The sequence below is a fragment of the Numenius arquata genome, chromosome 7, assembly GCF_964106895.1.
Source record: "Numenius arquata chromosome 7, bNumArq3.hap1.1, whole genome shotgun sequence".
Classification (NCBI taxonomy): domain Eukaryota; kingdom Metazoa; phylum Chordata; class Aves; order Charadriiformes; family Scolopacidae; genus Numenius; species Numenius arquata.
In genome coordinates, this window is record NC_133582.1 from 20852968 (window position 1) to 20870230 (window position 17263).

Below are 17263 nucleotides of genomic sequence, written 5' to 3' on the forward strand. Positions count from 1 at the left end.
AAAAAAAGGCAGTACTCTGCAAATTAAAGTGCAACTCTATTTTTACAAATCAAATGGATTTTGTAAATACACATAAACAATGCATTGCTTTGTTGAGGAAATCAAGATATCTACAACTGATAATGCAAAGGAAATGCATGCCCTTGGGACTCTACCAAGGTATTTCATGATCAACTTGTAAGGCTCGATCTTGCTCCTAATTTAGCCAATGTCAATTTTTCTATGTCTTCCCTTGAAACAAATGGCAGCCAAAGTTTGAGACCGCTGAATATGCACAGCTGTAGGAAAAAGCATTACCTTGCTATTAAGATTAAATGAAACAATTGGAAAAGAGACAAGCTGTCAGACAACTCTTCCTTGGGTCTGAAACAAAAACAACAAACGTGTACCTAAATGCAGGTTGGGAACTATTGCTCCAAGTTTAATGTAATTAAGTTAATAAATCAATTTGTGAGGAAAGGGTCGCTATCTATGAAGCTGAGAAGGACACTATTAAAGATGAGAGATGGTGAGATTGTTACTTTTGTAGGAGAGAGAAAAAAAACCAACCATCACCAATGGATCACTGCTTGAATGGTGTTATACAGATAATCCATAAATGACAAAAGCACTCGATTAGTTTATGTTTCTTCCTCACAACCACTCGATATTGGATCTATTATGTCCTGATCCTCAAACCAGAGTGGCAAAATATCTTCAAAAAACAAGTCATAGAATTAGTATCCAGTAACGTTTTGAATTCTACACTGAATTAATAGAGACGTTAATATAATAGAACATTACAGTTGTTCTCACACACTTGCATTTGCCAACCCTGCACAATGTATCACCATATGTAGATTTCTCTGGATGTCCAAAGACTTTTCCATGTCATATCTTCTGTCCTTATCAACACCTCTGTTGCACAGCTACCAATCTTTTCTTCTACCATCGTTTTACCTTAATTATATTAATAAGTTAAGCTCAGAGCAACTGTTTTCAATTTGCAATTAGCTTGAAAATAACGATTTTGTTTCACACTTGAGAAACAGGTTTGGTCCCTGCACGTGTCTCTACCAATCAATTATATCAATTGGTTTGACAAAAGATGTTACTCATACCTAGAAAGACTGAATCGCACACAGATCCAGCTCTCCTTCAACATGAAATTAATATATTAAATGTAAGGGTAGAAGTGATCTATTCAACCTCATCCATCAACGATTAAAAAACTGTGTTGATTCTCAAAATTACCTACAAAATCTCTTAAGAAAGGTTTCCAGGCACAGAATTGCTGAACGAGGTATAATGTCCACAATATTTCAGTGGAAACATATATAAAGTATGGATAAAGTGTTGCTCAACAAGTTCCATTTTCTTCAGCCCTCCCCTTACCTTTTTTATTTTTCAGCTGTACTGGAAAGAGATTTCGGCCTTGCTTATAGATCAACAATCTTCCTAAAAGGCACAGTGAATGAACAAAATAGACATACTGCAACTGTGGTCCAGTGTAAGAAAAGTTCTGCTTATCACCTTTAACAATAAAAACATAAAATTAGAACTTGACTCTTTCAGTTTACTCTACAGTCCCTAGCTAATACCTGCAGCGAACACGTATCAGTTTGTATATAAAGACAGACAGCTTCAGTAACTAACCACTGCTATTAGTGTTCCCTTAAAAGATAGACATACAATATTTTGGGAGGAAAAAGAACAGATAGAATGTCTTCCTCTTGGGGTAGAATGCTCAAAGACCTAGAGAATGTGGATGTATGTGCACATAATGCAAGACGTGCAAAGATACTCACTACAATGCTGCTGGGAGAAGTCATTGACTCTGGAATTTTTATTAACTGCTGCCTTGCAAAATTCAAAATAATCAAGACATTGCTGGACAGCTGCATTAATCTGTGGGAAAAAAAGTGTGAAATAATAAAATACCTAGTATTTTACAATAAAGTCATTCTCTCTTGTATCCAAGTGTTGTCCTTTAACACAAGAACCTAAGTAACCACTTTACTGCAATTACTTCATGTTTCAGTGCTTTGTATGGGTTAAACAACAGGAGGCAAAATTTTACAGGAGTATTAAAACACATTGCCATTATTACATTATTACACCAGCTCTATAAACATGAAGACCATCTATGAAAAAGAGCACAGAGAACATGCAAGTATTTTGAGAAGTTAATGGCAACCTGTGATTGATTGCCATATTGTTATTACTATGGAAGATTTCATCTTCTACAAATGAAAAGCTTTGTCTTAAATACACTTACTAAACTGTAAGTTTGGTTGTTAGGTGCTGTCAGTGCTATTACTGTTCTTTGCAGAAGTGTTGCATCATTATCATAGCACTATCATTTAATCAACTTCTATAGAAGTTTAAAAATTATCAGCATGGATTTAGAAATGAATCACAAATATAGCATACAGACAGTGTAAGTATTTTTAGATTTATTACAGTTTGGAGCTGCTAAGATTTATTCACAAGTCTAAGTAAAATATACAGACATATGTAATAAAAACCCCAACTTAATCAGATGTTTACTCTATATTAATAAATTAGATGGACTACCCTGCTCATGGACTTCCTATTATAAACCTTTGGTTGCACGGGCCACGCGTTATTTTATGTTCTGTTCTATACATACAGATAAACAAGACAAACGTCTGTTACAGTTGTCTGTATCCTTGTCTCCCATTCAGTCACATGTATTTTACCTTATATTTCATTTGTATTACAAAATTTTACCAAATATAGCCGAAGTCTGTCTATATGAATGGATCTCACATCTATATTGGTCTTATTGAAAACAAGGAAACTACCATTCCAGTGAAGAGATCTGCCCATACAGAAAATGTGACAGCAGTAACACCTTCATTACTAAAGTTTTTTTCCCGGTTTGATTTATCTTGCTGACACTTTGAATCCTTAAATGTTTCATATCACAACTTAAAGAACACAACAGCGGTTTTTTAGTTTCTTTCCATCAAAAATCAAAATTCAGCATAGAGTTTTTATGATATTTTTTCATGCACCATTTGTTATTTTTATTTGTCAGAAATACCTCTAAATATGAATGCAACATAAGGAATTAGTAAATAATAATACTCTAGCCAAACAACATGGAACAGCTCTGACAAAACAGAAAAAAAGGGAAAAAAAGTGTTCAAACCACAATGTGCAAAGCAAGAACAAGTTCCAAGTAAATTTGCCTTAGGAAATACTTACCAAAGATTTATATTTCTTTTCCAAATGCCTAAGTACCACCGTTCTGCTATAACACGCGTGCTAAAATGACAAAGACAACCTAATGTCAGCTTTAAACATATAAGCTTTACTTTTTAATTAAAAAGTAGAAATTATCTCCAATTCTGTTCTACTAGGGATCCTGTGCACAGCACATATTCAACGTATTGAACTCCAGCTTGCGTAAACCACTATTATACTCAATTGAGGCTTTTGTTTGCAGTACATTTAAGATGACAAAAAAAATTATGTCATTAGAAAAACGTGTAGCAAATCATGCAAAAAACAGAAAAACAATAACCACAGCTGAAATGTTACACTACGTGTTTTGACACTGCCCTGTAAATCCTAAATTATAATTTTATACATGGTAGGGTGCAAAAAGCTCTAATGTCTACTGGAGGTCAGCAAGTTGTGTGCAGCACATCATATATATATAACTGTACTGTCATGCTCATCACTTCTTCCAGAAAAATATTTGCATCTTCTGATCACTGTCACTCAATTATGACAAAGGGACTAAAGTCCCAAAGTGCACTAACTTCTCAGAGATTTTATGTAACTGAATAGAAATGGAGGAAGAAAGTAGTGTTAGAGGGCAAAGGACAGAAATGCCTAAAAAAAAAAAAAAACACCCCAGACTTCCTTAATTACAGTGCTCATTATAGGTTGTTATCAGGTCACCATAGGTCTGTGATAATGACAGTCATAAATCAAACTTTTCAAAATACATGTCAGACATGAACAAGTTGTGGATTGTCGGGTTGCATGTTTTTTTGCTTACCGTCCACTTTTTAAACCATACTGCTTTGATATCTAACAGAGCCAAGAAGTAGATTGGACTCAAAAAATCTGGAGAGGCAGGATGGTTAGGCTCGTGCTTTACTGACAGAAGTGACAAGGTACTCTCCACTACTTCTTCCATATACCTCATGACACAAACAGGAAAATGAACAGAAACAAAAATCACTTGAATCTTTCCACCAGTAATACTCACAAACAAATTTCTGGTAAAACCTCATTGTTCTGATAACTCATAAATATCAATAACATTATCTTTAACTTGATCTTGTAAGGATATTAATTCTTTGCATTACCATGAATAAAACGAATAACATACGTGTGTATTTTCCTCACAATTACATATTTTACTACACTTGTTACTTTGTAAAACATCCTAATTATTTTTGTTAAAAAGCACTTAGAACACTTTAAAAGGTAAGTAAGCAGCTTAATATGACCCACGACTACTCCTATGCAACTTCCTTATTCCACTTTTCCCACCCTCTATTTATATTTCCCCCCTTATCACTGACCAGTCATCTGTGCATCTTGTAATCAACCTTATGCTAAAATTATACACATCTAGTTATATGATGAAAATCATAAAATTAAGAAACAGTGACAGATTTTTGAATGTGACATACTTTTCTGGATGACGAATCCAGGAAGAGGGAGCTTCCTTCTGGTACTCATTTAAAAGGCGGATCTGAAAACATAATTATTAAAATTAAAAATAAATAATGCATAATGTTTCAGTAATGACAAAAAAGGGGTAGAAATTTCATTTATACCTTTCTAAGTAAACGATTTATGTCTGTGTTCGATATATCCAGACCAGCTGAAATACGAAGAGAATATTCTCCAGAAATAAAGTACAATTCCAAGTGTTTTGCTAAAAAAGAAAAAAAACACCAAAACCAACTCACCTCCATGACAATAGCAGCAAAACAGACTGTATTATACAGCTTCATTACAGAAGTTAACTGATTTTTGCAAAGTACATGACTTGTGAAGTCTTAAATGTAATTAAATGCACATACCTAAACTTGTATAGACTTCTCTTGTCATATTAAACGGAGAAGAAGAAAATGTTTTTGCATAGAATCTAAGGATTTTCTCCTAAGGGAGAAAAAGCAAGCAATGTATTAAATAGTAATGTAACTGTGTATTATTATTGCACAATAATCAATATGTAGTGGCATTGTTCTTAATATTACATATTGCTCAGATATCTCTACAGATGTGAAGCATATTTTATAAAAATATACAGTTTGGGACCACAGAAACCTACAGTCCAAAGGAAATTTTACTAGAATATTTTAATTGACAGCACCTCACTGAGATACAAAGAAGCAGATGAGGGAACATTACTGTACTTTTCCATTAATATTAATGTTTTTATATTATTAAATGTACCAATGACTTGTAACTAGCATTGGTTCAAAAGAAACTGTAGACTTTCTAAGCTGAAACAGAAATACATGACAGCAGCTGTCATATTTACAATGGCAAAAAGTTTTAGCAACTTTCATATATTTGATAATCATTTTAAAATTCAAAGAAAAAGAAAAAAGGCTTAATTGGCATAATAAATAATCTAAAAGCGGTTTAAAACAGCTGCCATTTCTTTCCTCATTAGTGCCTGTATAATATTACTATGTATCATCTTCTCATCATCATGAAGCATATACCCGACTTAAACAGGAAATATGAACATGACGTTTTACAGAAGAGTTTTGTCAATTTTTTTTTATGTCTGTTTGCTAAAAGACATCCAAACCTCTCATTCTCATTAAAAAGGTATGTAAATGAGTACTCCAGTCTCTAAAAAACCTATTGAAATCCTGCTGTAATCCTTTAAATCAAGACCTACTGGAATCATATCATTCTTTTATGTCAAAAAGAGTTTATTGGATACATACACAAATAATAAAATGTCTTGGGACCCTGGCTGGACTGCTCATAATGCACATCGTATTCCTTTTCAGTACTCTTTACTAAGGCTACACATCTAATAACTAAATATGGAACATTAGCTTACACTGAATGTTGCATCAGGATCTGACAGAGACATCGTTAGATGCTTACGCAGATTTGGCCAACTCTCAGAGTTCAGTACATCAGAAGGAGGGGCAAGGCACAGTGTCTGCAAAGCTTCTTGGCGAACCTGAAGTGGTCAAAAAGATAAACACTGCAAATCCTTTCACAGCAACCTCTCAAATACATAATTTACCATATAATTTGGAGGAAGGAAGAAACAGGACCTGACTATAGAGCAGATAAGGACCTCCAGAAAATTTATCTTCTGCTATATTTTTTGTGGTGATTTAGACAAACCCCTACATCACTAAGAAACAAAAAACTCAAACGTATATTTGAGGAAGCAAGAAAATAATTTTATGTATAGGTTTTCAATACTGGATGCAAGGATTATGCTCTACTTTCTGCTTGTAATCGAGTATTTTCTTATCAGAAAATATACAAAAGTATCACCAAATACTACAAATCTGCTCCTGAAAAAGTCAGTAAGGGGAACAGTTACTAGACGCTATGTTTTACTGCTGAATTTTCATCACCATTATAATCTCAATAATTTAAAATTACTTTTTTTCTGTTCTATTTGTAGACAACTTCAATCTTTAGTAATTTGTTTCATATTACTGAAAGAAACTATAGGAAATTTTAACAACATTTGATAGCATCAGATTTTTTACCTGGTTTTCTGAGAAAACTCGATCAGCATGTTTACACCAGCTCCCATCTACCAGGCCTCTCTCAACTGCCAGACAATCCCAAACAAATCTTACTGAGACAGCACTTTCAAAATCATGTTTCTCCAAGCTTCGAAAATATCAGCAGCTGGTGCTGACCGGCAGTTAGAGACCCAAATTAGTACTGCCACTGACAGGAAGGCAAACCTAACTTGGACTTTATATATTCCACCTGGCAGCGGCTTGTTGGCAAATCAGCAGGCACCTCTCTCTTCTGACAGGGGTAACACAAAGGACAACGGGGAAGTTACCAAGAAGGGCGAGGGGCACTTTTACAGCAAAATAAGCTTCAGTAACTTTATTTCTCACAGAACAACTTTTTCCAAACTAAAAATGCCCATCTATAGTACATAAACTCCTAACAAAAAAAAAAAAAAAAAAAATCAGGTATTTGCTGCAGTGCTAACCTTTGAACCAGATGGTTATGAACAATGAAATACTGCACTACAGAGCAGTTGCTGCACTGAAACCAAGATCTATGAACCAACAAAGACAAGATTCCACCCAGGTACATATGAACTCTTATATACATAGAGTATGTTTTCCAATAGCCATAAACACTCATTTGTATTAACATTTCAGTTCTTCTTTGAAACTTACTTCCTTAGGCTGAATAGGGTCAAGCCTTTCTACAAGCAGCTGCAACTGTTCTTGACTCATGAACGTATAACTCTGTAATACATATTATAAAATTATCATTAGAGTATTTTATCAATCTAAACAGCAGAAGATTAAAATCATCAGTCTTTCTGATATCTAAATTACTTTTAATAATTAAGCCTTCAGCATTTATACTAATTTAACATTAAAATCAACCATCTAAATGTTCTCTGCCATTTGCCCAAAGTTAGATTTACAGCAACAAAATTCTCGTTACATATTTTGCTTTGCTTTATTTAAAAGTTTCCTGTCTCTTCATAAAATCCTTTATAATAATCCATTCAGTAAGTGATACAGCATAGTGCAGTAGTCTGGAAATGAACTGCACATTACTTGGCTCCTAAAATAAAATCACAAAGAGTTAGATGATGTATTGCTTTTACCACTATTTTATCTTTTTCTCTGCAGTACTTGCATAGGTACTTTAGAGCATATGGGCATCAGAATCATCTCATCTAGCAAATGCTGTCTAAAAGTTAGATAGCTAGCATAAGCTTAGTACTTCAGAGTGAAACTAAGGTAATTAATTCATCTTAGGATATATCAAAGATAGGAAGGATTAATCTCTTTTTAGGGCTGCTTCTCAATCTCCACTGACAGAAACTTAACAATTTTGCAGCACCACGCTTATTTCGTAACATAGAGAGAAAACACATTGTACTTGGTTGAACGAGGAGTCACTGTCAGAACAGTTGTCTGTATAATAGCCGCTCTGATGTTCTTTCTTTGTTTTACTATCCAGCTCCTTATTACGCATCCGATCTTCCTCAAACTTGTTAATCAAAGACTCTACCACAACCATCATGACATTCTTCAAGGCATGCATCATTTCCCTGTATCTTCAAAGTAAAGATGGTTTTAACATTAAAAATCATAAAAAACACTGATTAAAAGTTATCATGAATAACTGAATATGGCATAAAGCTACTTAGACCTTAACTCACTGAATTAACAGAAATGAATGAAAAACAAATGCAAATCTAAAATGAGCAACAAAATATGTATGTACCTTAAAAGTTTCAAATAGCTGTATTTTAAATGTATAATAAAATTCCCTTTTCCCCTTCTAAAAGCATTCAGTGTAATGCCACTAATACAATTCTCTTCTGGGAGGTTCTTATGAGAGAACAATGTGAATCCACCGAGGGGGAGAATCTGTCCCCGAGGAAACAGGCCCATTCTCACCCTTGTTAACTGTTTATGTTTCTTCAAATTCAACACCCAATATTTCTCCTGCTTTAAGCCTTGAGCAGAACCAATAGAAGAGAACACATCATCATGATTAAAGATCTTGAGCACAGGTCATGCACACAACCCAATTTTCTTTCAACAAAACCAGATTTTTTCTAAGTTACATAAATTGAATAATAATATCCACAAGGAAGGACCTCAAAATAAAAGATGCTTCAGAAAACCATCCTATTGTAAAATGTTGATATTTTATTTCAAATTATTTTTTACTTTAAGGCTACTATTACTTATTTTACAGTCACCAAAAACATAAGTTACCATATTGTGCTTTAATATCCTCCTACCTCTCAAATGAAAAATATAAGACACAGTCATATTTAGTTCATTGGAGCTTTTTCTACCAAGATTAACAAGCACAAAAACCCTAAGGTCCTGATCCATGGAAAAAAAATACACAAGCAGCATAATTTGAAAAACAGCCATCCAAACATCTATTTTCTAGGTGAAAATAAAAGCCAAGAGTAGTTGATTAAGAACTGCTTTCTGACATAAATGACTGTACTATGAAAATACTGAATGTGCCACTAAGGAGTTAGATTCCTTAAGACATTTTTCTCCATAATTACCTTTAAGCACACTACCTACCACAGAAAATGAGTAATTGCAATGAACAAAACTGGAACTTTGAATGATCCTGAAATGATATCAAGACCATCACAGTGATACCAAATTAATGTTCAATCAGAGTTCTTGTCACCTGTTTGCAAGTATTCTGAAAAGGACATTATAAAAGCATGATTCATAAAACATATTTTTGTGTACTTCTAGATAAGAAATCTTTGGAAAAAAAAAAACTGAAAATAAAATCTTCAAGAACAGAAACATACACTATTTTTTAATTCCTTTCTTACTGAGGACACATAATGAACAATTGCCATCACAATAAAATCCTAGTTCCGCTAAAAAGAGAGATGGAGATTAAGTTAACATTCTGCAATAAAAATGAGTGAAAAAAATAGTTCAGCTGAAGTAGTGTATAAAATCATTTTAGTGGCTAAAATATACAAGTCAAAAATTGTCTTTTTTGTTTTCTTCCTCTGCAACACATAAAAATGACCACTGATGCTAAAATAGTGAGGGGTTGGTTGGCTGTTTTTTCATTTTTCATCATTCACCATTTCAGGTACTCGCTGTAGTTTCACTGTTTTCACACTGTAATGGTTCAACCTCAGTTAAAGCCCTCATCATGGCTCTCTATGACTATTAAAAATAGAGAGGCAAGGACCTGATTCACTATGATGACAAAAGTATACTATTTGTTTTAATTAAAGAAATAATACTTTTAGAACTGCTTTAAGCATTATGATGTAGTTAGATTTTGTACAGGGATTGCAAAAACAACGTGATACATACACTAAACTTTTTAAGATTTACATATTTTCTGGAAATAACAGCTATATATACTAAAATCCATTTTATAAGTACTATTGACTACTCCTTAAAAGAATCATGGCAATTATCTGCCTATGCAATTTGAAATCCAAAGCATGAAAATCCAGTAAGAGAGTTACCAGCCTCTGTATTCCAAGGAAAAGTTACTTTAATGTCCATAGGAAGGTGAATAAAGTCAGCATGGAAGAGATGACTAAGAAAATAATTTAACTGGTACTCACAGAGTTTTCTTCTATTTAAGGCTTCTTTACTAAATACGGTATTCAAAGTCAAGTAATCTGGAGCACAGACCCTGTAATGTGCTGATATGTGGTTTTGCACACCTACTGATCTCTGGCCATCTGACAGTCTGAGTCAAAAAATCTTGAATAATTATACACAGTTAGTCCACATACCAATTTGACATTATACGGACATCACTGCAGAAGTACATGTACACCAAAATACAAAGCAAGATAACTCAAACTTCAATTTTTAAACTGGTCAATGAAAGCAGATCTGACTACACATAGTACTCCCACAGGACACCTGACTAGATCCCCAGGAAGCAATCTTTAAAAAAAAAAAAAAAAATCAACATGTATTCTAATTTATATTTTTTAATGTTTTTTTAGAAAACAACATTGTCATGCAGACTCTCCATTTATATCTAAGGAAATTACCAAACTTTAATACTTGATAAAACCAATTTTTTCTTTAAGCCAACTTCCACATTACGACTAAATTTAACTTGTAGCTAGGGAAATAGTAGGAAGTAGTGATTCTTCTCTTGAATCTTACCCCTGCTCAACTCCAGTCCTAGATAGATCAAAAACTTTGTAGATTTGGTACTTATTTTTTTTATGCAATAGTTCATAATTTTAATTTCAGAGTGAGACAAAGCATGACAAATTGCAATGTAGGGTGGGAATATATGAATTGCTTAGCACTGATTTTTGAAAGCAAAGAATTACGTTTGCTACCTATTGGTTCAGAATTCAAGTTCTGGAAAGGAGAAAGGAAGACAAAGACCAAGTATGAACAAAAATGTGAATTACATGTATATACTAACTCTTTTGATTCACGTGTCTTCTTAGTTACATGTTGGACAAGCGTGTCATAGCCAGATACTTCACCCTGATTTTGAGCAGAAGTACATTTTTCTGTTTCTTCTTCAATCACAGATCCCACAGTATTATTTATATATCGTCTAAGGTATTTCACAAACTCATAGCTGCAACAAATACACAAAATTAAAATGTAACAGATTGCTTTGAGTTCACCATCAAATACTTTCAACATTATATTAACGTTTGCTGTCTTCTCTCTCAGCAGACCTGTTACTTTAAGGTAAGGGTTTATGACTTGCAGAGAAATAAACTTCAACGGTGTAAAAAACCACAATAAAGTTTTATCTTCTTCAATGTAGTCATTATCAGCATATTCCAGGAAGAAACAATACCAAATAGTTTCTAATTTCCTTTTGTGCTTCTTCTAAATGTAAAAATCTACTTAGAAAAATAGTTAAGGTTTTGTATATAAAAATCACAGAATAACAGGAAATTTCAAATTTAGAATTCCAAAAGAAACATTACTTGGAGCATCCTGAACATAGCACTGTTTTATGGTGCATCCATCTGCTATTACTATTTATGCAATATACGTACAAAATGAGAAAAAACACAGAAAATAATTTACAAATTCTAGCATATGAGCACACCTAAGGCTTACGAAAGTCTATGTGTCATGACAGTATGCAGAAGATCTCACTCAAACTGAGAAACTAGCTGTCTGCGATTGCATGTACACGTTAAACATAAGGAAATTGGCACTTTGCACTCTTATTATTGGATACTCAGAGAAACTTGTTTAAACCAAAGAATAATCAGAAAGATTCCCGCTGGGTCTTCAGAGTCTGTATTAGCTATAGAAATTGCTAAAAAAGTAGCACTCAGAGTGCACAAACAATTTTTGGTTAGTCTTCTGATTTGTATGAAGGCAAGCCCACAAAAAAAGTAATCATACATAAACAGTCATCATTATATTTTCATTATATCAAATGGACACACGTCACTATTTTTTTTGTTAACTTGGATAAATACAGAGTGAGAAAAATTCAAATTAAAAAGTCAGTTCACATTGCAGGTACAGAGTCCAAAGCTATAAAATGCAAATGTAAATAAAATCAACTGTTACAACAGGCAGCAGCTTTTGCCTTTCTCGCATATTAATAAATAACTATCAGGCTACATTCAAGATACACTAAAAAAAAATAAGCACAGAAAATCATGTCTATACATACTTCCCCACTGGATTGCCTACCTCAAGTTCCAGCAGGTGTAACAGTCCTTCTCCCTCCCTGCTCTGCTTATTTCTATTCCTATATCACTTTTGTTCTCAGTGAAAGTAACAAAAATACATCTCAAGAAAGATGCAAAGATGTTTATTTGCATTTTCATTTGTCTTGTAGACTGGCCTTTTACTTCTGCAATAACAAAATTGCACATGACTCTCCACTGAATGAAAGCTTTCATAAAACTTTCTCCCATTTGTTTTATGACAGTAACATTTCCAGGGTATACATTTTTGCAGTGACTGCTTCGCTCTGAAATACACAGCAATCACATCATTATTCATGCCACTACGTTTATGTCTGCTTAATATCCTGGCCTTGATCTTCTGCATCATTCTTCCACCTTAAAAATGTTTTGTAACAAATAAGTGTTTCATCAATGATAGAACTATTTCTTCATGTGCAGAATCAAATCAGACTGACCTGGCTGGGCTTACAAAGGAAGCACGAGGGGGTCGGGGGGAAGGAAGTGTTAAAAAAAACTCTAGGACTTTAATTTAAGTAAAAAATACAACAGAAAACATGTTATTTATATAGTTAAAAATCCTGATTTCTACTACTGCACCTGAATTTTGAGCTTGATTCACTTTTCTTTTTTATTAGGTTTCTGAGGATCCTGTGTTTCTGTCTTTTGGGAACAAAGGATAAATTAAGGCCTCAAAATCTGATAAAATTACTGAGGCAAAATAACCATGAGGCAGAAACAGTGCTGATCAAAATGCTGAGCTGAACTAGCATATTGGACAATCCAAAAGCACATACTACTAATAAAGGAGATGCAGTCTGGACAGATGGGGTAAGGGTCAAGGAGAAAGTTTCTTAATGTTCTCACTAATAAATCACTACGTGACCTCCCTGACCTTCCATGAAAACCAGCCTATAATGCTGTGGGTCATGAAGAAGATCAGAATACCTCCAGAACTATTCCAGCGCCAGAGAGTAACTCTCACATTCTGCATTTAAAGTATCACTTGATTTTCCACTAAATGTAAGTTAGAACTTTTCTCATGAAAAGAAAGTATCTTTAGGAGCACCAATTTTTTAACATACCAGAAAGAGTAATGGATGCCATGATTTCACTATTCTAAAGGGGAAAGCTATGTATGCATTGTTTCCACCAGTTGTAGGTCTTACTCCCTCATCCTGGGTATTCTAATAAGTCCTAAGAAGAAATATTGACAGCAGTAATTTCATAGGGTTTTGGTTGTTTGTGGGGTTTTTTTACTGTGCATCTTCCTTTAAATAAATATTTCTCTTTCAAAGTAACATGTAATTTTCAACTTCTAGCTTCTTCTTGCCTGTGCATTTCGTATATTACATGTACACATGCATCAGAGTTGGCTAAGTTAGGGAGTTTTGTAAGTTACTCTCTCACAAACAACTCATCAATTACTATTGCAGTAAAAATATATTACCAAGAGTGCAAAAAAAAAAAAACGAACCTCTATTTATTCTCTAAATTAGCATCTTTTGAGAGCTGATTAGAGACATTCACACAGCAATATAAATTGTAAACATTTCCTACTAAAAATATAGTTCAACACATTTCACCTCCTTCAAAATATTAAAAACAGCAAAAGTATTTTTACTTGTGAAAATTCTCATCTGTTTCTTCCAAATGCAAGAGAATCTCTTCTGCGCATTCTACTGATGGGGCTCCAGTGATTTTTTCCTTCACACTCTGCAGCAACTGTCTAAGCATAGATTGTAACAGAGCTTCATCTTCACTTGTAAAGTGAGACATCTGTATAAAGCAAATAAAAGAATAACAAGCTCTCATAGTTTTGTGGTTTTTTCCCTCCCCTCAAGATGCCAAGAAATGCAAAAATCCCTTAAAATGCCACTTTTTTTCCTGTTATCAAAACATGAGATATTCTATCAAAAGACACGATCACAGACAGCTAGCTATTTGACAGAGCTTATCTTCACACGAACTGGAAACAAAATAGTCAAATCAGTTTTAATAAACCTCCTGTTATCTTAGTACAATATTCTTAAACGAGATATTGCATTAAGAAAAGCCTGAATATTCCTGTTTGTAGTTGCTTGAGGGCTCGCCCATCAAATAGGCACAAGACTTCATCGTAATTTTTAAAAAAGGGTTTTCTACAGATGTAATGACTGTATCTTGATAACAAACATCACAAGTCCCTCAGCTGCTTCTCATCCACTATTACCACCCACTTCTGATTTTTGGATCCCTCTACTCAGAGCTGTTGCCATGCCCCTGATCAAATGTGCTGGCAGCTTTTGCAAGGGCCAGGTGGAATTATCAGAACTGTTTAATTTCCCTGCATAAGGTAATCAACAGCAGTGACCTGGCAGAGTCCTGTCATCTTAACCCTACCGCTACTGGGAAAAAATGGGAGGAACAGCAGCAGTGAGAAACTGGAAACATCTGTCAAGTCCAAAAGACAGTGTCTTATCGTTTAATTTTCAAGGGTTGCAAAAAAACCCAAAAGCTCCATTTCTATCTTGATTAATAAATTAACCTAAATTCATGGCTTAAACTTCTTTATATGCCAAGGAATACTTCCAACCTCCAGTGGCAGTTCTAGCTCATATATTTCTATTCTATTTGAGGAAGAATGATTTTGAGAACTTTGACATTTTCTTATTAAAAAAAAAGTCAATCAAAGATTCTCTAAGCACCTGTGAATAAACAATATGCACACTTGGAACAGACAATATAATAAATCACTTCTTTAGAAAAACACTATTCACTAACAAAAAAATCAAAGCCACATAGGACCAGCTGGAGGAGCTACCCTTGATGAAAGGTAACGCTTCCTTGAGTTAGCAGCTCTCTGTGGTAAGTAGCACAGCTGCTGAACATTTTACTTTGATCAAACATAATTCAACATTAAATCAATCATTTCTCCAAAACCAGCATTAAAATAAAATTAAAAATAAAACAAAAAACCCACAAATCCTTTGCAATAATCTTAACTCCCTGATTTGCACTCCTTCCTTATAAATTAAAGTCTCAAGATATTTAGTCAAAGTGCACTTTTAGGTCTATAGAAACCACTCTCGTAAGTCTTAAGTTTTGACCTTAACACCGCATAATATCCTAATAATAATAATAATATCCAGTATCTAGATACCAGTTGGCAACCAGTGCAAAGCCCTAATCGAATTATGCATAAAGACAAAGCATGAGAATATGCAGTTTCATCTCGCTTTCTTTGAAAAGTCTTATTTGATTTACATAATCACTAACAGAGATAGTTTTCTTAAAATTCATTTGTAAAGGTTTATGGCTTGTTGTGTTCAGTTTCTTGGTGGTTTTGAGGGATTTTTTTCCCCCAGAAAATATATCCTCACTCAGTTTTTCAGACAAAATTTAAATGATCGTTTTCTCCCTAAAAAGAAACCTTAGCCCAAGCCCAATCTGTGCAGCCTTTTCAAGCTCAAATACATTTTCCCGGCACTGTCCCACAACTGCTCGGCCTGCCCCAAAACCCTTGGGACAATTTGGAACCGGCCTGCTGCAGCCAGCACGTATCCTCACGCAAGCCTCCGAACAACAACAACAACAAAGTGATAATTTTAGCAACAAACCAACAACAGCAGTTAACAGAAACACAAGCAGTGCGAGAATTCCCACCCCCTCTCGGTTTTTATCACGAGTAATAGAATCATAGAATGGTTTGGGTTGGAAGGGACCTTAATGACCATCTAGTTCCAACCCCCCCTGCCATGGGCAGGGACACCTCCCACTAGAGCAGGTTCCTCAAAGCCCCATCCAGCCTGGCCTTGAAAACCTCTAGGGATGGGGCATCCACAGCTTCTCTGGGCAACCTGTTCCAGTGCCTCACCACCCTCACAGTAAAGAATTTCTTCTCAATATCTAATCTAAATCATGCAACTGCGTATCTGGTTTTGGCAGCAACCAGATTTATCGTGACAACGCACGTACAGCAGCAGCTTGTCTTTTTAAAAGCCTCAGGAGAAGAGGCAAAACCCGACCAGATCCTTCTCTCGCGCTACCGCTAAAAGCACAGAGGGCCTTAGCCAGGGCACCTTGGACCCGCTCGCCCAGGTTCCGGTAGCCCGCTCCGGTCCCCCCCCCCTCACGCCGTGGAGGTCTCCGAGTGCCCTCTCCCCGGCCCCGGGGCCCCGCACTCCCACCCAGCCCCAGGCTCCGGGGGGCGGGCCCGGCGCTTGCAAAGAGGGGCGTCGCGGGACCCGGCCGTCCCCGGCTGCCTGCCCCCGCCCCGCACCGAGCGGAGCACCCCCCGGGCCGGCGGGAATCACCTTGAGGCCGAGGCCGCCTGTCCCCGTCGCGGCGGCCGCGCTTCTCCCGGGGCGGCGGCCCTTAGCAACCGGCGGCGCCCGCTGCCGACTCTCGGAGGGCCCTTCGCAACATCGCGAGAGGCCGGCGGGAGGGCCGGGCCGCCTCAGCCTGCCGCCTGCTGCCCCTGCCCGGGTGGGAGAGCCGCTCTCTCCGTCCCAAGCCAGGCCCGAGGTGGGAGCCTCGGCCCTCGCTGGCCCCAGGCCCCCGCCAGCGCCCTCCGTCGCCGCAGCTTTCCCTGGGCAGCGGCGGTGCGGGAAGGGCGGGAGGCCGGCAGCCCCTGAGGTGTTCGGGCATGAAGGGCCTCCTTTGCCGCCCGGGGGCTATGCAGGTCTCCTGGTCCTCCTTTACAGGGGGACTTTTTTGTTTGTGGTCTCTGCGTTGTCGGCCAAATTATGTAAAACGAAGGTGCCGAAGAGTAGCACCGGCCTAGGAAGAAGGCTGATCCGCGCTCCTCACTCGTTCTCAGCGCTGTGATGAAGTACCCTGCGCCTGGGCGACGGCAAGGGGAGACCCAGAGCTTGGGTAACGTGGGATACATTTATC

The 17263-nt window shown here is 36.3% G+C and overlaps 1 protein-coding gene across 1 annotated transcript in view; it reads right to left on the bottom strand.

The window, feature by feature from the left end:
• The window catches only part of TBC1D32 (TBC1 domain family member 32), an 80011-nt gene extending 63107 nt beyond the window's left edge, over positions 1–16904 (bottom strand). Inside the window, exons 1-13 of the mRNA XM_074150340.1 lie at positions 16887–16904; positions 14010–14164; positions 11140–11301; positions 8107–8284; positions 7386–7457; positions 6056–6181; positions 5055–5133; positions 4806–4906; positions 4659–4720; positions 4016–4160; positions 3214–3273; positions 1788–1887; positions 1375–1512 (exon numbers count right to left, since the gene is read on the bottom strand). Coding sequence (XP_074006441.1) covers positions 1375–1512; positions 1788–1887; positions 3214–3273; positions 4016–4160; positions 4659–4720; positions 4806–4906; positions 5055–5133; positions 6056–6181; positions 7386–7457; positions 8107–8284; positions 11140–11301; positions 14010–14164 — 1378 coding nt within the window. The 5' untranslated portion in view covers positions 16887–16904. The remainder of the gene's footprint in view (positions 1–1374; positions 1513–1787; positions 1888–3213; positions 3274–4015; positions 4161–4658; positions 4721–4805; positions 4907–5054; positions 5134–6055; positions 6182–7385; positions 7458–8106; positions 8285–11139; positions 11302–14009; positions 14165–16886) is intronic.
• Positions 16905–17263: the final 359 nt, after the last annotated feature.